Source organism: Perca fluviatilis, chromosome 17 (assembly GCF_010015445.1).
Source record: "Perca fluviatilis chromosome 17, GENO_Pfluv_1.0, whole genome shotgun sequence".
Taxonomy (NCBI): domain Eukaryota; kingdom Metazoa; phylum Chordata; class Actinopteri; order Perciformes; family Percidae; genus Perca; species Perca fluviatilis.
The window spans coordinates 28,525,485-28,552,443 of NC_053128.1; the positions used below are offsets into that span (position 1 = coordinate 28,525,485).

The following is a 26,959-nucleotide window of genomic DNA, read 5'->3' on the forward strand; positions in this document are numbered from 1 at the left end:
CAATAAAATGAAAACAATTTCTTCTTCTTTTGTCTTTTCAGACACTTAGGCATGCTCCCATGTTATGTAATACAAAGGTGCAAAATTATAATCAAATAATATAAAGAAGAAATAAGAGGGGAAAAAACAAAAACATAACTTTGGTATGAAACGCATTTTACAAGGATGTTGACAAGAAAGTCATCTTTGGCCGTAACAAGTCCATAAATAATGTATTTTTGATAGAAGAGTTCAAGTTGAGAAATTCATCTCTTAACCGTAGACTGTATAATTTAATATTATACAGTCTGTGCTCTTCTTAACACATCCATGGAGCGAGGAAGCAAATTTGCGTTTTCCATAATGGCGTTGACCCGCCCTACTCTGTGTCTGATTGGCTACTATTCGTTACCTTCATTGTTTGGATTGGTCAGATGTAGGCATGAGATTGGTAAGGGTTACCAGGATAAGCCAATCAGTGGCAGAGTAGGGCGGGACATGACTTTGCCACTTAAGATATCGATTTTTTTTTTGGTCTTCAAAAAACTTTATTATTTAAGTACAGATACACAAACACACTGAAAACATTAAATGCATACATTTAAAAAAAGGGGCGCATGAAATGTACATTAAAGAGGTTGTAAGGCATTATATATATATATATATATATATATATATATATATATATATATATATATATATATATTATATATCATAAATCAGAGTCCGGATGGCTTTCTTATTTGTCAGTCCTTTTAAAGTTTCAAAATATAATTTCATGTCATTTTTATATTAATATTCGGTTTTTTTTCAGACCATTTACATTTATGGATATACAATTTTCCAAATAAAATTAAAAGATTCAAAATGAAAACATGGCATTTATCCAAATCACACCACACCACACGCTAGAACCTTCTTATATACTGTCTATGGCTAGAACAGATAGCATGCTAGCAAGGATCATAGACAGTAGGCAAGGATAGAAGTCTAGAAGTGCAGACTGTCAGACCACAGACAGAAAGGGTGCAGACGTGCAGACCGGTGCCGACGACGTCCCCCGGAAGCTGTTCTTCTTCTTCGTGGCAGGAGGAGACTGTTGCTTAGTGCCACGTTGATGGAGTCCAGTGGGGACGTGGAAATCTGTCTTGAGTTCGTAGCCCGGACCCGGTAGCCTCTTGTTTCCACAGCTGCTAACCCCGAAGCAGAACCGAAAGGGGAACCTGTAACAATTACGGCTGGAGGGGCGTTTGTGTTTGTCACCTATTTTATGTGTGCGTTTGTGTAAGAGGGAGCAAAGAAGGTAAAGGTAAGCCGCTTTAGTGAAGTAATAAGACTGTGTGTGTGTGTAACTGTCTTCCCACTGTTATATTTTGCAGACAGCTAGCCGGCTAGATAATCTCTGCTTGTAGCTGTAGGACATGCTGTTCCACGTCCTTGTGGAGCACGGAAAAGTAACAACAAACTGCAGCCCAGCCAGTTTTCTGCCTTTTGACTCTCATTTCTTCTACTCCCGAGGCGCCTTATTGCCATTGCTGTGTGGCTTTTGATTGGTCCATCAGCTGTTAGCTTGCTGCTAGCTTTATACTGTACTTTTAGTTTTCCTAATGTTAACATTTAAAGTACGCCCATCGGCTTCCTCAGGTTTCTTGAGATAGATAGATAATACATTTGTAATGTCTTTGCAGCAAAACAGCTCTATAATTCATAGCACAAGTGTCCGTCAAAGTAGGCCTGTGTCGGTTACTCTTTAACTCCTCTATGTATTACAGTTACGGGGATGAATGCACTATATATTGGTGGGAATAAAACTGCATTGCTGTCACATGCAGGTAACCTCTCATTACCAAATGCATTGACTAGTCTGCCTCCTATTTTTAAAGGATATGTTCACTTGCCCTCAGTTTTCTAGCTAAAACTAATTCAGTCGATAACAACAGCCCTGCTATAAATCCCTACTGTATGAAGGTTAGGCCTATACTGTTTTTGTTTTAAACAGTTTAGAGAGGTGTTTATTTAACTGTACGGTGATTTTGGAGGATGTTTCTGTTATTTTGCCCACCACATTTATATCAATGAGTGTAGACTAACAGAAACACCTCTCTGTTTAATGCAATGCAACAGCACCACAAACTGCATCTGCCAAAATGAGCATAAAAACACCTATTTAAATGAGCTCCATAAAGGAGGATTTATTGTATTGTATTAGACTGCATTAGTTTTAGCTACGTGCACCTAATAAATTGGCAACTGAGTGTAAATGCACATATACATGTACATTGCCAGCGTTATAAGACCGTAGGTGTTGTTGCTGTTCATACTTGCTGTGAAAAGATCCATTGCTACTGCCATTGTTTTTTGAGTGGAGAACAAAATTCAATTATTGTTCTGTGTTGTTGACAAAATGAAGTGGTTATTTTTTTGAAATGTCTGCCTTTCTAGTGCAAAATGTCTCTCTGTTGCTATCCTGCCATCGTGGCTCACTAAGGGAACACTGTTCAGGAAACATTTCATACTAAACGCATATAGTATTTATGTAGTGTACATATGAATCTCATTAGGACAGCTCCTATGTACAGAAGAAACAATTACAATGACCAATAAGTCTGTCAATGTCCATACGGGCATGTGAGTGTTGTTATTAAGACAGACTTGAAAAATGTGAACCAATTCTTAAACATATATACATAATGTAAAGAACATTGTATGTCGTGTTATCTTTGGTAATTTCTGCATAAGCTACATGGAGGGAAAGCTAAATAAAACTATGGTAGTAATTTCCAGGTCTGGGTATCGACAATGACTTCCTGAATGGATTTGATTGTTATGCATAAGGTCCTAATTCTAATACATTTCTGATTCAATATCAATAAGGTTAGGGACATTTTTTTGTTACAATCCCAATTTTTGCTTGGATGTAAAAGAGGATCTCAGAGAACTTACGCTGTAAATTGTACAAAAAATTGTATTTTTTTTATAATTCACCAGGTTAATGTTTACACTAAGAATTTGTTACTAAGTACTTTTTACCTTTTATGTCCATGGTGAAAAGCCATATGTTAAGAGATCGATTTGGGGATTTTAATTGATCGATGTAAGATCACTCAAACAGGGATCACTTTTAATTGAAGAATCGATTATTATTACTGCATGTTCCTTTAACGTGCACTTTTTTTTCGCCCCCCCCAGGATGAAACTTAAAGAGATCAACCGCACAGCCATCCAGAGCTGGAGCCCTGCACAGCACCACCCCATCTACCTTGCAACAGGTATGAGCACGCAGCGAGCACCTGCGCCTACACGCCTACTGCTGCTGTATCTGGTTCTTTGGCAAGACATTAAATAATTAGTCTCGAAGCCATTCTTACAGCTACTTAAACCAATCACACACACAGAGCATCAACCGGAACATGACCATATCAAAACGGATGCCGTACCATGGAGTATAAATGTCTTTAGTGTATTTGACATGTGACTTGTGCTCTTTGCTGTAAAGATGCAGGAGTCTAGGGCCAATCGAAATTTTGGACTTAGGTTAAAAATAGAATCCTTTATTTTTACTTCTACTTACTAACTTGAAAGAATGAAAGTGATTTATCATATTTGTTACAACTTACTAAAGGTGAGCACAAAACCACCTAAGACATGTTTTGGAGTGATTTTATAAAATGTAATTGGTCACGATTAGAAATATATATATATATATATATATATATATATATATATATATATATATATATATATATATATAAATAATTGACCCCCAAAAAGTTAGTTTAAAGTACTTTTCCATGGTGAAAAGTCATTTTATTGATTTTATTAATCGATATCAGATTACTCAAACAAAGATCGATTTTAATTGGAGAATTATTTTAACCCAGCCCTACTAGCGACAAGCCGTATGTATTAAGTGACACAACATGCACCAAAGGTTCCCGCTCTTTCTTTCTGCAGGAACATCAGCCCAGCAGCTGGATGCCTCCTTCAGCACCAATGCCTCCTTGGAGTTTTTCGAGCTGGACTTGACTGAGCCATCTCTGGACATGAAGTCGTGCGGCAGCCTCTCCTCCTCTCACAGGTACTAAAAGCTGCAGGCTACATTCATGTCGTTCACTTTTTCCCCTTTCGTTGCAGCTGTTCATCACCCCCGCGTTGTCGTTCTTTCTCCCTGCAGATACCACAAACTGGTTTGGGGTCCCTATGGGATGGATGGCCAAGGTCACCCATCTGGGGTCCTTATTGCAGGAGGCGAGAACGGCAACGTCATCCTGTACGACTCTGCAAAGATCATGGCTGGAGAGACCGACGTGATCATTGCTGAGAGTGACAAGCACACAGGGCCAGTGAGAGCTCTCGACGTCAACCCGTTCCAGGTATGATCCATTTTTTATATACATTGTTTTGAAATGGTCTTTACACCCCAACAGCAATAAATAAGTTACGGGCTGCTGTAATCCTGTGAAAACACCCACCAATCACTGCCTCGCTGTCTTCTCGGAAAGAACCAATAAAATGCCTCCTTGCCCCGCTGCGCGTAACTCGACTACCCCTCTCGCGTACGAGCCTGAGCTCAATGCACGTTGTCGCCGCCAGAGTCACTGCAAGTCTGCTGGAGAACGGAGGGGAAAACTCAGAAAAAGTTGCCACTGCCGCGGTTACTTGCAGCCGCCCGCCCTGCTAAAAAGGCGAAGAAAAAAGAGAGACTTAAGCTGAAAAAGTGGAGTGTGTGTGTGTGTGTGTGTGTGTGTGTGTGTGTGTGTGTGTGTGTGTGTGTGTGTGTGTGTGTGTGTGTGTGAGAGTGAGAGAGGCGGAGCCCCAAGGGCAGGGGGAGGGGTTAGACGCAGTACCGAGGAGATGCTACTTTCAAATCTTGCTAGCTTTGTGACATTACCAACCCTGCCTTTTAAGTCTAGTGTCAGTGAATTTAATAGTGTGTGCATGCATTCAGTTTAAAACCAAATGCAGTGACTCATCTTTTATTTTCTCCTCTCTGCTGCAGACAAACCTGGTTGCATCAGGTGGGAATGAGTCTGAGATCTATATCTGGGACATGAACAACTTTGGCTCTCCAATGACACCGGGACCTAAAACTCAGGTAGTTTCTCTACTCCATTAACTACATTTTTGTAAATATCAATGATTCATTTAAATGTGCCTACTGCATCCTTTCCATTGTTACAATTTGAAGTCGTCAGTGTGACTTTAATCTTTTCACTTGTTATGTGTCATTTGTCAGATGTCTTCATAATAAGTGATACTATATGTTCAAACATTGAGCAGTTTTTTTTTGTTTGTTTTTAAATGTAATCTGTATGCATGTAAATAATGTTTGTAACTGTTTGGATGACTAATGAATGGGTTTTTTGTCTTAAAGCCTGTGGAAGACATCAGCTGTGTGTCGTGGAACAGACAGGTCCAACACATCCTGGCCTCTGCCAGTCCGAGCGGCCGAGCCTCGGTGTGGGACCTCCGCAAGAATGACCTCATTATTAAAGTTAGCGACCACAGCAACCGAGTACGTAGTTCCTTTTCGCTCAGATGTTGTCTTGGACAAAAACAAATGTTGAATTTTCTCACTTAATGTCTTCTTTTGTGTGCATGTCTTTGTTTTTTTAGATGCATTGCTCGGGCCTGGCCTGGAACCCAGAAGTGGCCACTCAGCTGGTCTTGTCATCGGAGGACGATCGGATGCCAGTCATCCAGATGTGGGACTTACGTTTTGCTACGTCTCCTTTCAAGATTCTAGAGAACCACACACGGTAAACACGCTGGTTTAATTTGCAACCAAAGCAGCATAAAGATTTACTTGATATCTGATCTGGTATCGTTACTGATATTTCATGTTTCTGTCCTTGTCAACAAATGATTGAAAAAGACCAAAACCAACTAACTACCAAGTATAATATGTGTATCACAGCCTGATATATCTTCTTCCTCTGTGCCACAGACCTCCATTGTTGTTAAAAACATGTTAGTCAGCAACACAATTTCTACTGGCTGACATGTTCCTTCACCACCACGATAACACACGCGCTGTAGTTTATTTTGACTCAATCCCACACACACTGTCCTGCTGCCACAAATACTCTCTAGAGCACAACATGTGAATAAATCAGCTGCTGAAAATAGTCCTCAACAAATGCTCTATTTCCTCCTGTTACAGTAATGTTTGCTTCAAACAGGGATCAGTTTAAGGAAATGATGTAGCTCTTTTTATATATTGTGAGGTGTTTAAATGGATTTACATCTTCAGTCACTCACAACCAGTGGACTTGGAGATGAGAGCCACAGAAAGACTGGGAAAGTCAGGAAGTATTCAGAGACGGACTAACACATTGTTGGTTTTGGTCTTTTCATGGGATTTGATCACAATAAGAAAAACATAACCTATTGCCAACCCTGTCCCTTAAAAATCAGGTGGCTTTTAATTTTTTTTTTTTAAGATAATTAATAATTTTGGGCATTTTAGGCCTTAAATTCCACAGGACAGAGAGAGGGGGGAATGACATGCAGCAAAGGGCCGCAGGTCAGGGTCGAACCCGCGGCCGCTGCGTCGAGGAGTAAACCTCTATATATGTGCGCCTGCTCTACCAGCTGAGCTAACCTGGCCACCAGGTGGCTTTTTTAAGACCTAACTGTACTGTTCTTTATAACAGGGGCGTCCTGGCCATCGCCTGGAGCTTGGCTGATCCTGAGCTGCTCCTGAGCTGCGGGAAAGACAACAGGATTCTGTGCTGGAATCCAAACACAGCAGAGGTAAAAATGTACTATAAATGTTTTATCAACACAACCAAAGTAGAAAAAAAAATAAACATCCACTGTCCACTGATTTAAGTAAAACATCTGCTTGAATCCTCAGGTGCTGTATGAGTTGCCCACCAGCAATCAGTGGTGCTTTGACATCCAGTGGTGTCCCAGGAACCCCGCGGTGCTGTCGGCTGCGAGCTTTGATGGACACATTAACGTCTACTCCATCATGGGGGGCACCAACCAGGCGCAGAACCAGAGACACGCTGACCAGGTGAGATTAAAGCTCCGGAGACAAAAAGACGCGTGTGTCTGCTGTGAACAGTTGTATAGATAAGAGGTGACCTTGATGTGTAATTTACTGTAATAACACGGTACTTTGAGGAGAATTCTGCAAATGTTGTGGGAAAATAAACTGCTAACGTTCAGCAAGAAGGATGGACAGAGCTGGATGAAAATTGTGACTTTCTTCTGCAGTACTTTGACAAACATCAGCTGCTATTTACATAGCGATGCTGCGGTATTTATATCAGTTGTCCTGCACAGCTCTGGGATCAGCTGGTCATGTATAGTAGTCATGCGGCGACTGGTCAGAGTGTGTTGGTATTTGAGTTTTATTATGTATGTATTTATAATAATATGCTATCTTAACAGAATCAAGATTTCTTCATCCAAAACACCCAGAGGGCTGTTTGAGACTAATTTAGTTAGTTACACTATTACAAACAGCGAACCGCCCCATGAACGGCTCTTTTTTTTTTGTTGTATTTTTTTAATACTCTACTTGCAAATACAAATACGTCTGCTGCTTCAGCCTCACAGACAGCGCCATGGATTTAGCAACACACAGATAGGCTACTGATATTGCATAATTGCACAAACCTCAGTCAGATAAAAGATCAATGAGTCAGGCAGACTAGGAATGTCATTGTCTTCTTTTATTTTGCTTATTATATCTTCTCTTTTTTTTTTTTTTAAAGATTATTTTTGGGGCTTTTTCTGCCTTTATTTGACAAGACAGCTAGGTGAGAAAGGGGAGAGAGACAGGGAAAGACATGCAGGAAATCGTCACTGGTCGGATTCGAACCCTAGACCTCTGCGTCGAGGCATAAACCTCCAAGTATACGTGCGCCTGCTCTACCCACTGAACCAACCCGGCCACAGAATTCCCTTTTCTAGAGCTCCACGTCATGAACTTGGCTGTAAATTAGATTTCTGGCATCGTGCCTTTGTGTCTAACGGGACTCTGGGTTTCTGTTACAGATTAGCAACTCGTTTGGGAACATGGATCCTTTTGGGACAGGACAAACTTTGCCCCCGCTGCAGCTGCCCCAGACTCCTGCCCCGCCAGCTACAGTCAACCCCCTGAAGAAGCCACCCAAGTGGATCCGCAGACCTGTAGGAGCCTCGTTTGCTGTGAGTCCCGTTTCTATACTTTTCATGAGATCGAGGGGTGTTGTTGTTTTACCATCTGAAACACTCCTTTGGCTCTTGTTCACTCCTAGTTTGGTGGGAAGCTGGTGTCTTTGGAGAACCCAAAGCCGAACCCGCAGCAGCCTCAGCAGCCCGCTTCACACGTCGTACATGTCAGCCAGGTTGTTACGGAAACGGCCTTTTTGAAGCGCTCCGATCAGCTGCAGGCCACTCTGAGTGCAGGCAGCTTCGTGGATTTCTGCCAGGGGAAGATCGATGCAGCTGAAAATGAGTTTGAAAAAACTCTTTGGTCTTTCCTCAAGGTATGAAATAATCTTTTTCTAGAAAAATCTTGGAAATATATACTGTCGTTTTCAGTAAATGATGCCGTCATTCTTTAAGTTGTTTGGTGACTATTTTGCATTTTCAGGCTAATTTTGAAAGTGACATCCGAAGCAAGTACCTGGAACTTCTGGGTTACAACAAAGAGGAGCTAGCCTTGAAGGTGAGGTGTATTTTCTAGGCTGCCGTACGACACTATATATTTATTTACTCAAAATGTTTTCTGCTTAATATTTTTATGAAATGTCTTTCGGTACATCTTGTGATACATGTGTCATTTTTGTTGTCAGATTTCAGCAGCACTAGAAGAAAAGCCTGCTGACCCGCCGCAGGTAATTTTCTTCAGAGCAGTTACTCTTACGGTGCATTTTAAAGGAATAGTTCGACCATTTTGGGAAGTTCTCTTTAGAAGATAGATACCACTCTCATATTTGTCCGTTAAATATAAATCTAGAGTCAGGAGGCGGTTGGATGATCCTAGCATAAAGAATGGAAACGGGGGAAACGGCCAACTTGGCTTGCTGCATCTCCTAAAGCTCATTGATTAACACATTATCTTATTTGTTTAATCCATACAACAACTGAAGTGATAATTCCCCGTAAAACATGTTTTAGTATGTGTCTGTGCAGTGACTTCCTTGGGTTGTGACAAGACTCCAGCAGAGATTTGTGTAAATCTGAGTGTAAAAGCGCGAAAGGCAGAGATATGTTCCTCTTTGCCTGCCTCCATTCGAGCAACTCGCTCGTATGTATTCTGAATGATTCTAAATGGCAGATTCTACGCTTACGAGAATACTTTGGTGGAAGTAATTACATATGAATGAGCACATATTTGCTAAGAATCAACTCAAAAAATTACACAATGTAGGTTTAAAAGCCATTAGAATAGTATCAATCTTCTCATCTAACTCAGCTACAAAGAAGTGCATTTCTCAAATTGTTGCACTATTCTTTTTACTTTTAGCAATTATCACCATTTCGTTTAGGTCATGTGGATGAAATATAATATTGTATAATGTAGCTTTTTCAAATTGCTGCTCATTCTGGTGCCCACATACAGTATATCTTTATCAGATCCTGTATGACAAGCCACCACTGTTTATTACAACATACAGTCCTATTATTATGGTGTTATTTGGTCTTTTCAATGAAAATTAAACTTGAAAAACAAATAAAAATCAGCCACTGTTTCATTTAGAAAGTGCACAACTAGAGTTTCTTAATATAAAAATCCAACCATTTAAAATCTATAACAAGTAGTCCCTGTGTATCTGCCCACTCAGTAGAAATGCTTCCAAATTGCCCATAACCACGCTGAACTGCTCTCCATTTGTTCCTGCTTACTGTGCCGTCCACATTCTTTCACTCGCAGTACAACAAAACGGACCGACTACTATTGGCAGTAATTGGTGCCACAGTTTGTGTCTGTAGTCTCCCTCTTACATTTGGCAATAACAGTGTTGCAAGTATTCCTAACGATGAAGCTTGTTCTCAGTGCTAAAAATACCACTTCCCTTTTTGAAACTACTCAGAGGAAGCTTTGCACGGACTTTTGATTTTGATTTTACAATCGCAGTGAAAAAGTTTTAAACACATTATTCTGGTTCTGGTTTTTGGTTTTATTTCTTAAATCAGCTTCCCACCACAGTGTCAATGTGCACACTGTCCTACAAATTGGACTGTTTTCTGTGGATGTCGGTGGTCTTTGTGACCGTGTCCCTCTCAGAGGTGTAAATGTATAGTCTCTTCACACACCCGTTTCCACCACTGAACCCAGACATGACGCATTTCCTTCAGTGTTAAATCCGAAGACGGAAGTATCTTGGTATTACCTCCGCCAAGGAGGTTATGGTTTGTTTGTCTGTCAGCAGGATTGCAGAAAAAATGCTAACTTGGTGGAAGCATGGGCCAAGGAAGAACCCTTACATTCTGGAGCAGATCCAAAGCACGTTGCCGATAAATTCAAATTATTTTATTATGCTGTATATCTCCACTCACACTTAGTCACCATCAGCCCCAAATGTCTAAGATATGTCCGCATTGAATTTCAGCCTCCCATTTCTTCTTTATTTTGCAGTTAAACATTGAATTACAGTCCCTGACTTTTAACCCATATCTTCCTTCAATATTCAGGTGGAGGTGCCCGCTCCAGCCAGCCTGCAGCCTTTACCAGACATCAGCCTCGTGCCGCCTTCTGACACACCAGAGGCAGCGTTCGACATGATTGCAGCTGCAGTCGTGCCGCCTGTGGACAATCCCGAGGCAGCCTTCGACATGATTGCTGCCGCAGTCGTGCCGCCTGTGGACAATCCCGAGGCAGCCTTCGACATGATTGCTGCCGCAGTCGTGCCGCCCACTGACACTCCCAAAGCAGCCTTTGACATGACATCTGCAGCACTCGTGGCGCCTGCTGACACTCCCGAGGAAGCGTTCGACATGATTGCGGCCGCAGCCGGGCCGCCTGCTGACACTCCCGAGGCGGCGTTCGACATGATTGCCGCAACAAACCTTCAGCCTGCTACAGCCACGATGGAAATAGACTCCATTCCTGACCCTGAAGAGCCAGCAGCAGCAGATCCAGAGGACGCTCCTACAACCGAACCGGAAGAAAATGTGGACCAGGTTCTTCCAGAGGAGGAAGCAGAGGAAGAGGAGATCCCCTTGGACGAGGAGGAGGAAGAAGAAGAGGAGGAGGAGGAGGTAGACTTTCATCACTGCACAGTTTCACAGATCTTCTAGCCCAAGTTTCATCTGTTAAAGGCTCTGCACACCATAGTAAACGCACATAGGTGATTTTAATTATTTAAGGTTGATTGGTGTGAGTTACAGCGTCACTTTAAACTAGATTATTTTATTAGCATGGAAGATTTATAAAAACAGGATTAAGGGCTATTTGACCACTCAATGTACATGTCCTGAACACTAATCAGTCATCGTTTGATGTCATTTGACTCCCTTGTAAAAGAGATTCTATGGGAAATGTTCTTGCTAAAATAAAATGTTTCGCTGGTGTCTTAGGAGACGGCAGCACCGGTGGAGGAGGAGCGCAGTCCTCCCGAGACCTCAGCTCCAGCTCCGTCCCCAGCTCAAGCTCCAGCTCACACTCCAGCCCCCGCCCTCACAGATGGAGTCAGTCTGAGCATCAGTCAAGGTAACTCTTTGGAGAGAGAGAGAGAGAGATAATATCTGTGTTTGTAGTGTTTTAACTATTTGTTTTCCTGCAAGATGTAGACGGGCTGATCACACAGGCCCTGCTGACCGGAGACTTTGAGGGAGCTGTGGAGCTCTGTCTCCATGACAACCGGATGGCAGACAGCATCATCCTGGCCATCGCCGGAGGGGTCGAGCTCTTACAGAAAACCCAGAAGAAGTATTTTACGAAAACGCACAGCAAGATAACCAAGGTAATAGGGATACTAATTAATAGAGTTTTTTTTATTTATTTTTCGACCCTCGTTAAATGATGATTAACCGTTAACTGACACGCAGGCAGGCAGCGAGCGGCGTCCCAGTTCACCGGTCCGGGAGGCTTGGAGATACTGTCCACGTTCTGTGGACAGCTGCGGACTTGTACCTGGACGGGCATAAGTCCACAGCGGTCCGTAGCGTGTATGTCTGAGCCTGTCTCCAGGGCATCACATCTCTCCGTTGTGACAGCAGCAAAAAAAATTTTTTAAATAACTTTTAATTTTTGTTTTAATAATATCGTTTTTAAATCTTTAACTGATGGTATTGATCGGTCAAAGTTCTTATTGTTAGTTAGCGGTTAACCGTTTGATCATTTACATCCTTACAAGGCAACAACAAGGAGATTTCTTTTATAGAGAGTTCTATGAAGTGAACTTGTGTTTTGGTCCTGCAGCTGATCAGTGCAGTGGTGATGAAAGACTGGCATGACATCCTGAAGACATGTGACCTGCAGAACTGGAAGGAGGCGCTGGCTGCGGTCATGACCTACGCTCAGCCCGAGGAGTTCTCTGCCCTCTGTGGTTAGTTTAGGATACGTGTGTATTGTTGTTTGACAGACCTTCCTAGACCACACTGTTGCTGACCATGTTTTTTGCTGAGTTTTCTCCCTCCTTTTATTAAACTTTGTTGTCTCTCAGCTGTGAATGTGTGCTGTGTAACTGAACTCGTCTTGCTTGTTAGACCTTCTCGGGGGCAGACTGGAGGCAGCAGCGGACGCCCAACTCCAAGCCCAGGCCTGTCTGTGTTACATCTGTGCTGGAAACGTGGAGAAACTTGTGTCTTGCTGGACCAGAGCACAAGACGGCCACTGTCCACTCTCTCTCCAGGTGTGTCTCTTGGCCCTATTGTAACGATCTAAGCGCATGGTCCACTTTTGCTACTTTTAACAGCGGAAAAATGTCTTAGTGTCTTAATTAATTCATAGTCAAGCATAGTGTGCACGAGCCTAGGCACATTTTACTAATGCGCTGTTAAAATAACAATGAAATGCTGCGTTATTGACTTTAGACCAGGTTTTTGTCGGTCAATGGCGCGATCACTCTCTGCTGCCTCAAGATAGCAATACACCCAACAATGCACCTGAACACACCTCCCTGTAAGACCAGCACGCCCATGGGCGCACAGATGGGCGTAGGTGCATTTGCTATTTAAATGACGCAGGCGCTGGACGGGAAATTGACAACTGCGTCGGTCTTAAACTAGCTAACTAAGACACTCATGTCGGGCTTTGTGCTGCGCTGGGTGCAAGATAGGGCAGCCTATCGTAAACCTGCAAAAACTGATTTCTTTGGACACTTCGGGGCAGCATCTCTGTCAATCTGATGAATGCCAATATTCTCTCCCTTTTAGCTTTTGGTCTGTACCAACTCTGGAGGAAAATATCTGTCTCTTTAGCTGCTAAATGCTGCTAGTCTTTAACTGTGTCTGTCTGCTGTTAAAGTGCTGAGCAGGTAGTGTAGAGTGGGTTTCTAGGCTTTTAGGCACAGCTTCCTGCTGCGACTGAAAGCAGTGTTATTGAGAGCAATTAGGGTGAACTTAAACGGTAAAGTTGTAGGCCGGACAGATAAACAACGAGCAGAAAGACTAAAAACCTTAGTACAGCTGAGGGAAACTGAGTAAATATTGAGGCTAAATTCTTTCTGTGGTTAGAATTATGTTTCCAAATCAATACTAATGTTGCTCTATGTCTGCTAGATGTGTAAATAGAACCCATAAAACTTCATAATGTGATAATAGCTCAGTGATGACGTTTTGTTTTCCGCTGAGGTGGAAACGTAGGAACAGAACGAAAAAGAAGTGGCCAGATTTTTGGTTTTCAGCTTTTGTTCTGTTGCTCCCGGCTGACCAAAATAAAGACTGTAAATGCAGCTTGGATCTTTAGTTGTGCTAATGTGCTCTGTGTTTCCATCCCTCAGGACCTGGTGGAGAAGGTGGTGGTGCTGCGGCGCGCAGTGGAGAAAACCCAGCGTTCTGGTCCCACTGCTATTGGCATCCTGCTGGCTGAGAAGATGAGCCAGTATGCCAACCTGCTGGCCTCCCAGGGCAGTCTGTCCACCGCCATCACCTACTTGCCTGACAACACCAACCAGGTACCACATCTGGACTGGGCTGCACCAGCTAAATCCATTACTGTATTCACCCGAATAGACAGACAGGTTTTTTTCCCCCTATGAATATATATGAATATATATGAATATATATGAATATATATATATATATATATGAATATATATATGAATATATATATGATTATATATATATATATATATATATATATATATATATATATATATATATATATATATATATATATATATATATATATATATATATATATATAAAAAGTGAGGTTGTCCTATAGAAGAAGTTTTGATGCAAACTTTAAGATGATGGTGATAAACGCAGCAGGGTTCGGCAAACAACTGCCAAGCAGTGAAGAAATGATGTGTCACAGAATGTAATGTATGGAGATGACGAGCCCAAAGAGAGAGTCAAAGAAAAGCACGCTGTGGTTGCCAAACCGGCCGCTTCGGTGAGATTGACCGGAGGCTTTGTGAATATGTGACTGACAAACGAAATGAGGGACTAATTTCAAATAAAAATATTTTCTTTATTAGAACCAGATGTCCGTCCATCCATCCATCCATCTTCGTCCGCTTGTGTTCCTCATAAAGTCTTTTACGTCCTATTGTCGGGGGTCGTCTAATATACGGGTCAAAACGTTATTAATGGCGTTTTTCCATTACATGGTACCTGCTCGCCTCGACTCGGCGCACTGTGCGTCCCTTTTCCATTGCAGATTTTAGTACCGCCTCAGCGTGGCTGGTCGTCATAGCGACTGCTGTGGGCGTGGCTTGGTAGCGTTGCATTTCCCCCCCCGACTCATTTCCTGGTTCTCCTTCTCTGTAAACAACATGAAATCAACAGGATGGTTAACTTTTCCTGCTCCAGATTTCCCACCGTGGTCAGAAAGAACAGAGGAGACACTTCATTTCTCTCACTATATGACTCTAGAGTCGCTACTCACTGCGGCGCTAATCGCCGGCACTCTCTCACTTCTCCCTCGCTCACCAGCTACACACACACAGCGACTCGACACACACCAGCGCACAAGTATAACCATCAGGCCACTTGTATGCTACGGAGAAAGCTCTGCGTGGAGCCTCCGGCAGCAAAAAAACACTGCTGGCTAAACTATTTAAAAATGCCGTCTGTCGCTAGCAATGCAGTGACAATTCTTTCCGACCAATCAGCAGCCTGCAGGGTTTCACGTCACCTTCTCGGCTCGCCTCAGCTCGCTTGGAACCTCGACTGAGGAGGTACTAAAAAAAGTATCTGTTAGCAGGTACCAGGTACTTTTTTTCGTAGTGGAAAACCAAAAAAGTAGAGGCGAGGCGAGCAGGTACCATGTAATGGAAAAGCGCCATAAGTTTGTGTAGAGTTCTTCCTAAATTCCTAGTAATAAAAATGTCTAGTAAAGCCTTTCATGAAGTGTAAACATTGACTAACATTTTAAGTTCATCCTTTCATCTTTTTACCTTACAGGTTTCCGTACAGCAGCTTCGTGACCGCCTCAGTCGGGCTCTGGAGCAGCAAGCGGCGGCGGCAACGGCTCCTACAGCGCCGGTACAAACCCAAAGAGCTCAGCCGCCTGCCCCGACTCAGCACGCCTCGCAGCACGCCTCGGCCCTGCCCCAGCGTACGTTCACTCCGATCCAGCCCGCCATGGTGCCTCAGCCCACTGCAGCAGCTCCGGTGCCCATGCCGACGCCGGCTGCCTCGGCCCCTGCACAGCCACAGTATTACCAGCCTGTATGTTTCACTTTTTATGAGTTATTTTATCACGTAACAATGTTCACACAAGTTTTTACTGTTCTTCACTCTGAGATTTTACTCATGAGTCAGCGTGAAACCTGGTGTCTTGGGATTAAAAGCTTTTATCGTTCGACATCAGGATTCACACAGAGCGGTCTTTTTCCTGTTCTTCCTCTAAACGCTAACATCTACAGGTCACGTACCAGAGGTGGGGGTTGACATATTAATGTTAGGCTCAGACTCTAACAAATCTCTTACGAACCTTTCTTGTCTCCTAACTTCTTACAAGCAAAGAGCAACGGATGCATTCTCATCTTTAGCCGACTGTCGCCAACTAAAATAACAAATATCCCCGGCGGCAGATTACATCAGTTGCAGATAATTAATGTCTTATAAAGAAAGGGCTGTCTGTTCTCTGGGTAATGTGCTCTCTGCAGCTGGTGTCTGTTTTCCGGGAAAGATGGGGCTTTTATTTTTTATTTTTTAGCAAAAACATCAGAGCATCACTGTAACACCGCTGTGCGACCGCAAGTGAACTGTGTTTTTTTTATTTAAATTTATTTTTTTTTGACCAGGGACCAACAGAGTGAAGACATTTTTAATCTGATCAGTTTCATAGTTGTGACCTCCAATATTTAGAGTGAGTATCTGGTTAAGTAAGTCAGTAAGTAAAATGTATTTATATAGCGCTTTCACAGATACAAAAAATAAAAATAAATAAAATATCACAAAGTGAAGTACAGTTTGCTACGGCTCTTAAAGTGATGGTTCGGAGTAATTTCACCCTAGGGTCCTTTGCGCCATGACCTCGAGCCAAACACCCCCCCCCCAGAAGCTTTTTTAACCTTGGTCCAACATTGGTCCAGTTAGCGCTATCAGCCGAATGGCTTAGTGCAGGCGCTAATGGAACCAAAGATGTCTCTCGTAAATGACCCCACTAATAATGCCCAGAGTGGTACCAAACTTCTACACTAGTACAAATAGGTTCTGTACTCATAAAACTGCGATAAGGGATTTAAAGTTTTTCGCAGTTGTTCCGTACTGTATTTGAAGTAGATTAAATGCGATCAAACCCCATCCCTATTACATTCTAACTAACTGCCTGCTGAGGAGATATTTTGTGGCTGTGTTGTAATCCTTTCATTAATTGGATTACCACTCTAGCCAGGGTTTAAATCACATGCTGATTCCTTAATGTCATCGTGAATTATTAATTAGTAATGGGCTTATTGTCAAATGTTTTTTTTGGGGAGTTGTGTTTTTGTAATTTGAACCCGGGCTCTGGTCCGATGTGTGTCGCGTTCGGGTGCGGTGTTCTGTGTTTCTCCCCTCCCCCCGTGCTGCAGCCATCATTGGTATGTGCCGTGTGTCTCTGTGTGCTTCAGGTGAGGGCTACCTCCACTGTCACCTCCTGGAGTAACCAAACTCCCACAGCCCTCCCCAATGTCCCTCCTACTCCTCTTCAAGTAGGCAGAGCCTCAGAGCAGCAGGTACCCTGACCGCCCACCCAACCTCCACACACACGATGTTTACAGATGTTGTTGCACACAGACTGACTTTATGATCGCAAATGAGTGTTTTCATTGATCGAATCAGCACCTGATTGTTGCAAATTCTATTTGGCTGCTGTGGTTTGTCTGTGGTAATGCCTTTCTCCTGCCTTTTACCCATTTAACCCACTTCCTGTTGATACTTATTCTTTCATTTGTTTCTCTTGTTGCACTCAGTTATTGTGATTTGACTGTACAGACTTCACTCTTCACACTCTTAACTACACCACTCCTGACATGCATGCTGTTCCTTGTCAGTAAATATAATGCTACTGAACTGCAGACATTACGTGAATTTTGTTAAATCTTTTAAAACTATTACTATAAAAAAAACGATTAAAACTTTCACGACTGAAGATCAACTTACAGAACATTCAGGAAGTATTAGAATTAACGATAATAACTTCATGGCGAGCTGAAGTTAACAGTGACACCACTTTACAACTGAGCAGCCTGTGTGTTTTTGTAGTTTCAACAGAGTGAGACATCTTCTCTAGTAGCTGATTACATCACCAGTTAATCTTTCATTCATAATATGTCAATAATTCTAAACATATGTAATAGTTTTTGAATCAGGACCTTCAGTATTTGGATCAAGTCACTCGTGGAAAATAATGTGTGGCAAATGATTGTCATAATGCAGCTGTTCAGTGTGTCAGATACATATTTGATCGTTTAGGTGAACATAAGTTATCAACATCAGACAACCCTGCCGGCTTCATCGCCTGTTGCAGCGCCCAGAGACAGTTACCAGTGGATAGCCCTTTATCTGTTGTTTTGAAAAATGGTTTATGACTTGTGTCTTTGCAGGGGGAGCCTTCAGGCCCCATGTATGGGATGCAACCATCCTGCACAGCTGCTCCGCCTCCAGCCTCCTCCACTTCTGGGTACATGTACTCCCATCAGTACCAGCGTAAGTGTTTTTATATGTTCTACCCGTTCTTGGATATGGAGAGAAAAGTTTCAGATTAAAGTTTGAGGTTAAATGTCATCGAGCAACCTTGTCTCCTAAAAATATTTATATACAACTGATTTGTTAAGGAAATTCTTATATTGAATGTGTCTGCCGAATGTTCACTGAACAAATCGTTTTCATGGTCACGTTCAGACAACTGAAACACAAAATGAGACACATGATCTATATTTAACCAAAAACCACCATCTTTCCGTAGCCGTTACCAAATGGTTTAGGTTGCTTTCTCACCTGCAAAACAAAACGTCCTCAGTCCAGTTGTTAAACCTGCACCAGATTTCAACTGACAGCTTTCACACCAGCCAGAACAAACCGAACCAAACAGGCAAACGCACCAGAGTTGGTTCCAAACTGAACCAAACCGGTTTGGACATACCTTTAGTAGCCTAGCAACATGCCAACATACACTAGTACTTGCATACAGGGCCACGAACGGATCAGCCCCAGCTTACAGCCAGGACATAGTCAAACCCTACACCCCCAACCCGCCCCCTCCGCTCTGCATCAGCCAACCTGCTTGCTGCCCCCTCACAGCGAGGGACAACTAATCACTAAACGAAATCCCAACTGTTTGCTGTCCTGGCTCCTAAATGGTGAAATTAGCTCATTATTGACATCAGGACGGCCGAAAGCCTACGCATCTTCTGCCGAAGGCTTAAAACACATCTCTTCTGACTACACCTCGGATAAACATGGAAGAAGAAGAAGAAAAAATCTTGAAGCTGCACTTTCATATGGCTCTTTGTAGTTTTGCTCATTTAAAGCTGATGTACTTGCACTTACTACTTGTTGTCTGGAATTTTCACCTTCAGGGTTGAAAGCACTTAATTGGAAGTCGCTTTGGATAAAAGCTAAATGACTTGTAATGTAATGTAATGTAATGCGGGACGCTGTAGGACATGTATGGACGCTTTCCTCCATGTGACGTTTGTGCAGCATAACAACATTACTCTTCAACATTCAGGCTGAAATCACATATTTGGCGAGGTGAATTAGTAGTAGGGCTTTTCAAGTGGAATTTTGATGGAAATCTAGTTATTTTGCCCATTACGTTCTGCAAGTAAACTCTTATTTTGTCTTGTGTTCTGAAAGACACGCGCACTTTCGCTCCTAAACTCACTCAGCCAACATTTGAATATATACATTTTTATATTATTTATTGTAAGGGGAATTCAAAAATTTCAAACAGGAAAAGTATTAAGGTCAATTTCACAGTTCAAGGTGTTTTCACTGTTTAACTTTTTCCCTGTTTTTTTTAAGTTCAGTAATCATGTTAAATTTCAATATTGTCGAAAATCATTGTGATTATTATAATTTTTTTCCAAATCAAGCAGCCCTATTTAGTAGTGTATAAATGTTATTTCTAGGAGACAGAGTTGCATCAGGAGGTGGCACACGAACAACCCAACCTTTTTTTTCTTTCTTTTTTTCCTGTCTTTACAACACTGACAAGCATTTCCTTTTGGAAATGTTTGACTCTGTTGTACTCAGAGTTAGTAACTAACAGAAGATGAGAATGAATAACTTTTCACTTTGTTCATCTCTTTGCCTGTTGAGTCTTTTTGTAACCCACAAGCTAAACATAAAGTACCTTAGCATGCACTGTAACCTAACTGTTCATTAATACTCAGTCTGTCCTGTTGCATGACACAGTTAGTATAACATGCAACAGTGCTGGTTTATTACTTACAGCATGTGTTGTATTCTGTGTGACTCCCAGCCTACCCCCAGGTCAGCCAGTATCCACCTGGAGCTGGGGGGGGGTCTATCTATCAGCCTCTTCAGTACTCCTCCGCTGCTGCTCCTCCTGCAGAGCCCCCCGGCTTTCTCTCTCAGTACACACAGCCAGCCTCTCCGGTCTATCCCGGACAACCTCCCATCAGCCAGTGCCTCTCCTCCTCTCCTCCCTCCCATCCTCCTTTCTATCCCACCGCCTCCTCCTCCTTTTCCGCTCTTCCGTCCTCCGGAGCGTCTTTCCAGCATGGCGGGCCAGGATCTCCTGTGTCGTACATGCCTCTTCCTCCACCGAGCGGAGTCTCAGGTACACAGCTGATCCCCGTCTCTTAAAGGAGGGAACAGGTCTGCATGTTCTCACTCCGCCTGTCTGTTCTAAAACTAGACCATCTTAATATGTCTTCAATATGCGCCTAAAAACGAGCATTTGGATTATTTATTTTTTTAACTTGTTAAGATACAAGACAGTATTAAGTTCAAGTTCTTTATCATCATGTATATCCCTAACCCTCTAAGAATAGTATATAGAATAGAATGCACCTGACTAAAAATAGTGTGCAGCACATAACCCCCCTTAAAGGTCCCATGGCATGAACATTTCACTTTTATGAGGTTTTTTAATATTAATTTGAGTTCCCCCAGCCTACCAATGGTCCCCCAGTGGCTAGAAATGGCGATAGGTGTAAACCGAGCCCTGGGTATCCTGCTCTGATGGGCCGATCTGGAATCTTCTCCTTATGTGGTCATAAGGAGCAAGGTTACCTCCCCTTTCGTCCCGCCCAGAGAATTTGGCCCACCCATGAGAGAGAGACATCATGGCTTTCAAACGAGCAAAGTGGCAGTTGGTCAAGGCCACACCCCCACCCTCCACCTTGCCCCCCCCTCTCTCCTCCTCAACAGCTACAGACAGAAATGGCACATCCTAAGGAAAGCTCATTGTGGGACTGGCTCTAGTGGCTGTAATTCTGCACCAAGGCTGAATTTCGGGAAAGAAATTTCAGATACAGTATTAGGGGACCACTAAGGTCTATATAAAAGAGACTTCAGATACAGTATTAGGGGACCACTAAGGCCTATATAAAAGAGACTTCAGATACAGTATTAGGGGACCACTAAGGCCTATATAAAAGAGACTTCAGATACAGTATTAGGGGACCACTAAGGTCTATATAAAAGAGACTTCAGATACAGTATTAGGGGACCACTAAGGTCTATATAAAAGAGACTTCAGATACAGTATTAGGGGACCACTAAGGTCTATATAAAAGAGACTTCAGATACAGTATTAGGGGACCACTAAGGTCCATATAAAAGCATCCAAAGAGCACCATGTCATGGGACCTTTTTAAAATGATCTTACCTTTAAACAAAGTCATGCTAACTTTAACCACTACTTCCAGTCTTTATGCTTAGCTAAGCTAACGGCTGTAGCTATATATTTTTCATACAGACATGAGAGTGGTGTCGATCTCAGCAAGAAAGTGAAAAAGTGTATTTCCCAAAATACGGAACTTTTCCTCGAAATGATATAAATTAGTGGCCAAATTGAATAATCTTCTTACTCTGACACATTTCAAAACATAAAATAGACTGTCTCTGGTAGTGTGAGAAAGTGTGAATGATTAGGATTTGGGTTTTTTTTCTACAGGGCCTCAGAATGGCTGGAATGATCCTCCGGCACTGAACAGACCATCAAAGAAGAAGGTAAGTCTGCTGACTGAAGCTCTGCATTCTGTCAGTGTAGTTAGAATATATATATATATATATATATATATATATATATATATATATATATATATATATATATATTAATAAAAAAATAAAAAAATAAATAATATTAAAAATGTGTAAATTAAAATGTGTTTGCCATCACTCAGCCGGCTCCAATGAACTACGCCCCTCCTGCTCCCATCATGGCTCCGCTGGGCGCTGACCCTCAGGCCCAGCCGGTACCCTCTGGCCCCCCTCAGGCCATGGGCCAGGGCCCGCATGGAGCCCAGGTCCCCTACTCAGGCATGCAGCAGCAGCAGCAGCTCTCCCCTCCACCCATGAACCCTGCAATGCCCAAGACCAGCATGGAGGGGGCACCAGGAGCGCCTACTGGAGATGTTATACAGGTACACAGTTGGCCTCTGTCACAGAACAAAATGTCTCTTTGACTTAACAACACATCACAACGAATCGCAGTTGTTGTGGTCTGCGTCGCAGTGGCGTGTAGTTAAATTTTTTGCGAGGTGCACGTCAGGCTATGGCGTAGAAGTCTGCATCTCCCAAAACCTACTGTATGTGCGTACCCACGGCCACCTGCGTCAATTTAACGCAGGAGCATAACTTGACCTTAGGCTACATCTACACTACTACGTTTTCTATTTTAAACAACAATCTCCGTCCACAGAAGAGTTTTAGCTGCATTTGCAGAACTTATCTCCGTCCATATTAACACATCTGTCAATGCAAGTCACATGACCATTCACATACACTGGGCGTGCCAGTGTAAACAGGAAGCAGATTGTTTGACGTTACTCTGCGGTTGAAAATACAGAAAATACTTTTGGAGAAAGAACAACAATGGTGAAAAAGTAAGATCAGGGATTAATTAGCTTGGACCGACGACGAGGTGGAACTGTTACTGAAAGGTCTGTAAGCCTACCCAACCGATAAGACAGACTGACCTTCGTCGTCGTTTCCAAAGGTCTCAGTTTGTGCCGTCCAGACTCCAAAACCACCTGGGAGTTTTCCAACCAGAACGGGGGCAGCAGTGTTTCCAAATGTCTCTGTTATAGGGGCTCAGAAACGCCAGAGTAGTGTGGATGCGAGGCCTAAACATTGCAAAAGATATCTGTTTTTAAACCAAAACGTAGCAGTGTAGATGTAGCCTTAGAGTCATTCACACATTAGGCTTCTTCTAATCTTACTATAATGGCTAAACCTAAACAACTTAAAGCCACTGAGGGGCTACTGTACGGACTTGAAACAAACAAACAAATAGTCTATGGCTAGTAAACTAGCTGACGCGCTCTCTTCTACCTTACACCGCTCAGTAACCTACTGTTGAAATCATAGACTCCAGTAGTCGTTGCGTTTTGATGGACATTTATTGATCACAATGTTCTTCGGTTGGAATGGCAAGAATCCATGTGTCCATTAAGCTCCATCAACAAACATTTACATATCCACATGAGCGTTGCGGTGTGGAGCGATTTGATGCGGTCAAAAATTATTTGTTCACCTCCGATTAACAGAACCCTTGTTGCCTGTTGAAAGGTTCCTACCTAAATAGACATCACTCACAAGGACACTAGGGACACCAGTAGACAATTTGTGTCCTGTATGCAAAACAAATGAAAATGGCTCTTACACTTACTCTGTCTTACCCTTTTAGCCTCTGCAGTCCATCCCTGCTGAGAAGATCATGAAGAAGCCCATCCCCGATGAGCACCTGGTCCTGAAGACCACGTTTGAGGGGCTCATCCAGAAGTGCTTGGCTGTAGCTGCCGACCCTGTGAGTCCGTCTGACGGGGGATGGCAGTTTAATTTATCTCTACTTATTAATGTATCCGTACATAATGAATGTAATCGTTCTCTTTTTTTATCTTTCCACAGCAAACTAAGAGAAAGCTTGATGATGCCAACAAACGTCTGGAAGCGCTCTATGACAAACTTAGAGAGCAGACAGTGAGTATCCAGCTTGGCTTTTTGCACAATGACAGAGTACAATAATAAAAAATAATTTGCTGAAAAAGTATTTTCTTAAGTCTCGATTTTTAAAATGGAAATCGACCGCATTCATGGGTTCATGCAGAAACCACAAACGCACACACAAACGTCTGTTCCTGAGTGACAGAGTGATTGGAGAGAACTTTCACCAATTTTCTCGCATTTAGATTTTTCTTCGGTTTGAATGAAATTCTCAAGTGGTATTTGGAGTTTGAGTATTTTGCAGACATGAACTAAAACTATATCAAAGTTCTGTTCACCATATCAGTGTCTATTTGAGAATTTATTTTTAAAGATTATTTTTTGGGCATTTTTAGACCTTTATTATATAGGACAGCTGAAGATGTGAAAGGGGAGGGAGAGGGGGCAATGACATGCAGCGAAGGGCCGCAGGTCAGAGTTGAACCTGCGGCCGCTGCGACAAGGACCCTTGTTCATGGGGCGCACGCTCCACCAGGTAAGCTATTCAGGTGCCTCGAACCTTATTTTTCCCAGAAATTACTCAAATCGATTATCCTAAAAAATAAGTCTTTGCAGCTCTACAACACTCAACAAGAAAATAAAGACACTGGGGCTGGGTCAGCTCAGTTGGTAGAGCAGGCTCACATATATAGAGGTTTACTCCTCGACGCACCGGCCGCAGGTTCGACCCCGACCTGTGGCCCTTTGCTGCATGTCATTCCCCTTTTCTCTCCCGTTTCATGTTTGTCCTTTTGAAATTAAAGGCCTAAAATGCCCAAAAAATACTCTTGAAAAAAGAGAAAATAAAGACATGTAATGTTGCTGCATGAGGCCCAAAGTCTTGAGACAGATCAGGATGGATTGGTAGTACATCCTGCTAAATAACTGTAGTTGAAAAGGTTTACAAAGGATGTCTAAGTTCTGATTTTTAACAAACGCTTTCTTCTCTCCAGCTCTCTCCCGCCATCGTAGGAGGACTTCACAACATGGCGAGGAGTATAGAGGCGCGGTCCTACACGGAGGGCCTCAACATCCACACCCACATAGTCAGTAACAGCAACTTCAGCGAGACGTCCGCGTTCATGCCCGTGCTCAAGGTGGTGCTGACGCAGGCCAACAGACTCGGGGTGTGATCGGGCAGAGAGTCCTCTGAGTCTTTGACCGGTGGACGAAGCAGAGTGAGTGGTCAGTGGTCAAGCTCGTTTCACAGGGAGCGGTGCAAATGACGAAGAATTCTGAGATGTATGAAAATCCTGTTAAAGTCGTCTTTGTGCCATTCATGTTTTCTGACGCAACCCAAACACAAGCCATGCTATCAGTCGCACTCAGTGGTGAAAGTAACGTCTGAGCCCTGTGCAAACAAACCGCACACAAAGAATAAAGGGCTAGAGACTGTTTTTATTTAAATACCACCTTAGGTTACATTTACACTTCCACATTTGGTTTAAAAAATGATTATCTTTTGCTTTGTTCACGCCTTGCGTACGACTACGTAACTACTCCGATGTTTCGGAGCCCCTAAAACGGAGACGTTTGAAAACGCTGCTCGTTTTGGTTTTGGTTTGAAAACTCCGTGGCTGCGTTGTAGTCTGGACGGCACTAACGGAGACCAAAGAACGTCAGTCAGTCTTATTCGTAACCTTTCAGCAACGGTTCCACCTCGTCGTCGACTGCTCTTACTTTTCACCATTGTTGTTTTTTCTCCAAAGTATTATCTGTATTTTCAAATTATACATCGATGATTTGAACCGCAGCGTAACGTCAGACAATCTGCTTTCTGTTCACACCGGCACGCACATGCCCAGAGTGTGTGAATGGTCATGTGATATGTGTTGTCAGACGTGTAAATCTGGACGGAGACGGAGTTCTGCTACTGCGGCTAAAACTCTTTTCTTTTTAGTCTTAAAACGCTGCTTGAAAATGAAAACGTAGTAGTGTAGCTGTAGCCTTAATCTGCCAACATGCTAACAAGTTAAACAAAACATTTGTGTAAATGTTAATTAAAAGTTGCAATAAATATGCAGTAATTTGTGTTGAAGCAAATTAAATCTCCAAAATGGCAAGCAAAATATAAGGATGGCATAGCTTTAGTATATAGAATAAGGACATAAATAAGGCATTTATAGTCCGACAAAAGTAGGAAAAGCAACGGGAAATTCAGGAATTTTAAGGGCATTACTTTCTATTTGTGTTGAGATGATCAAAATAAATGTAGTATGGTTAAAGTTAAATCTTTTGGCTCACAACTGCACGATTGCACAAACAACAATTATTTAAGGAATATTAGCTTGTTCATCTTTATAGGCTTTTGATATTTGTGCGCTAAATTAATGCTCAGATCCCTTTTTATAATCCATAAAAACAGAATTTTCTCTTGAAAGTACAAAATCATGCTTTGTTTTACATATAAATGCATAATTGAAGCAGTTCAGAGAAAGATTTTATTTCTTTTTAAACGGGCATTAGATTGACTTAAAACTGTAGGGCCCTATCTCGCACCCAGCGCAGCACAAAGCCCAACGCAAGTGTCTTTGCTAGTTTAAGACCGACGCATTTGTCAGTTTCCCGTCCAGCGCCTACAACGTTTAAATAGCAAATGCACCTGCGCCCATCTGTGCGCCCATGGGTGTGCCGATCTTACAGGGAGTTGTGTTCAGGTGCATTCTGGGCGTGCTGGTCTTACAGGGAGGTGTATTCAGGTGCATTTAGGGAGTATTGCTATCTTGAGGCAGCGGGAAGTGATCGCGCCATTGACCAACAAAAACCTGGTCTAAAGTCACTAACTCAGCATTTCATTGTTATTTTAACAGCGCATTAGTAAAATGCGTCTAGGCTTATGCACAGCACGCACACACTATGCTTGTTCCACACACACACAGGGAAGCACAGCAGCAGACAAACATGCAAAAGATTACAAATAAAAATATTACGGTGCAAATCTGCCATCATAACAGCAATGCGCCAAGGTACAAACGCACAGACCCTTTTTTCCGCCTTCAAACTAGCAAAAGTGGATTTGGACACGCACCTGCACCAGCCACTTCACGCCATGCGCTTAGATCGTTAAAATAGGGCCCTTCGGGGCGACCTCTAGCTCACCCAGTAACAGCGTGCGCCCCATGTAGGCTGAGTCCTTTGCAGCGGCCCGGGTTCGAATCCGACCTGCGGCCCTTTGCTGCGTGTCATCCCCTCTCTCTCTCCCCTCTTTCCTGTCTATCCACTGTCGATAAAGGGAAAAGCCCCAAAAAATAAACAAAAA

The 26,959-nt window shown here is 42.7% G+C and overlaps 1 protein-coding gene across 3 annotated transcripts; it reads left to right on the top strand.

Annotated features, from left to right (window-relative positions):
- The first annotated feature begins 1,022 nt into the window (after positions 1-1,022).
- Positions 1,023-26,465, top strand: sec31a (SEC31 homolog A, COPII coat complex component). Of its 3 annotated transcripts, XM_039779354.1 has the most exons (28): positions 1,024-1,288; positions 3,169-3,248; positions 3,934-4,057; positions 4,154-4,352; positions 4,979-5,074; positions 5,354-5,494; positions 5,596-5,738; positions 6,636-6,735; positions 6,839-7,000; positions 7,990-8,142; positions 8,232-8,462; positions 8,570-8,644; positions 8,772-8,813; positions 10,615-11,181; positions 11,500-11,632; positions 11,707-11,885; positions 12,344-12,470; positions 12,631-12,776; positions 13,866-14,039; positions 15,496-15,762; positions 17,151-17,255; positions 18,126-18,228; positions 20,009-20,329; positions 21,671-21,726; positions 21,900-22,139; positions 23,405-23,524; positions 23,626-23,697; positions 24,654-26,465. In XM_039779354.1, exons 2-28 carry the CDS (start codon positions 3,170-3,172, stop codon positions 24,831-24,833), a joined length of 4,335 nt encoding a protein of 1,444 aa, XP_039635288.1. In that variant the 5' UTR covers positions 1,024-1,288; position 3,169; the 3' UTR covers positions 24,834-26,465. The 3 variants fall into 3 exon arrangements, with proteins under 3 accessions (XP_039635290.1, XP_039635289.1, XP_039635288.1); XM_039779356.1 differs by lacking the exon at positions 20,009-20,329 and having other exon boundaries at positions 1,023-1,288; XM_039779355.1 differs by lacking the exon at positions 17,151-17,255 and having other exon boundaries at positions 1,023-1,288.
- The last annotated feature ends 494 nt before the right edge of the window (positions 26,466-26,959 follow it).

Coding starts and splice junctions, on each gene's coding strand:
- sec31a (XM_039779354.1), top strand. CDS start 3,170: ATGAAACTTAAAGAGATCAACCGCACAGCCATCCAGAGCTGGAGCCCT. Junction 15,763..17,150: donor AGCCACAGTATTACCAGCCT/GTATGTTTCACT, acceptor TGTGTGCTTCAG/GTGAGGGCTACCTCCACTGT. Junction 18,229..20,008: donor GTACTCCCATCAGTACCAGC/GTAAGTGTTTTT, acceptor TGTGACTCCCAG/CCTACCCCCAGGTCAGCCAG.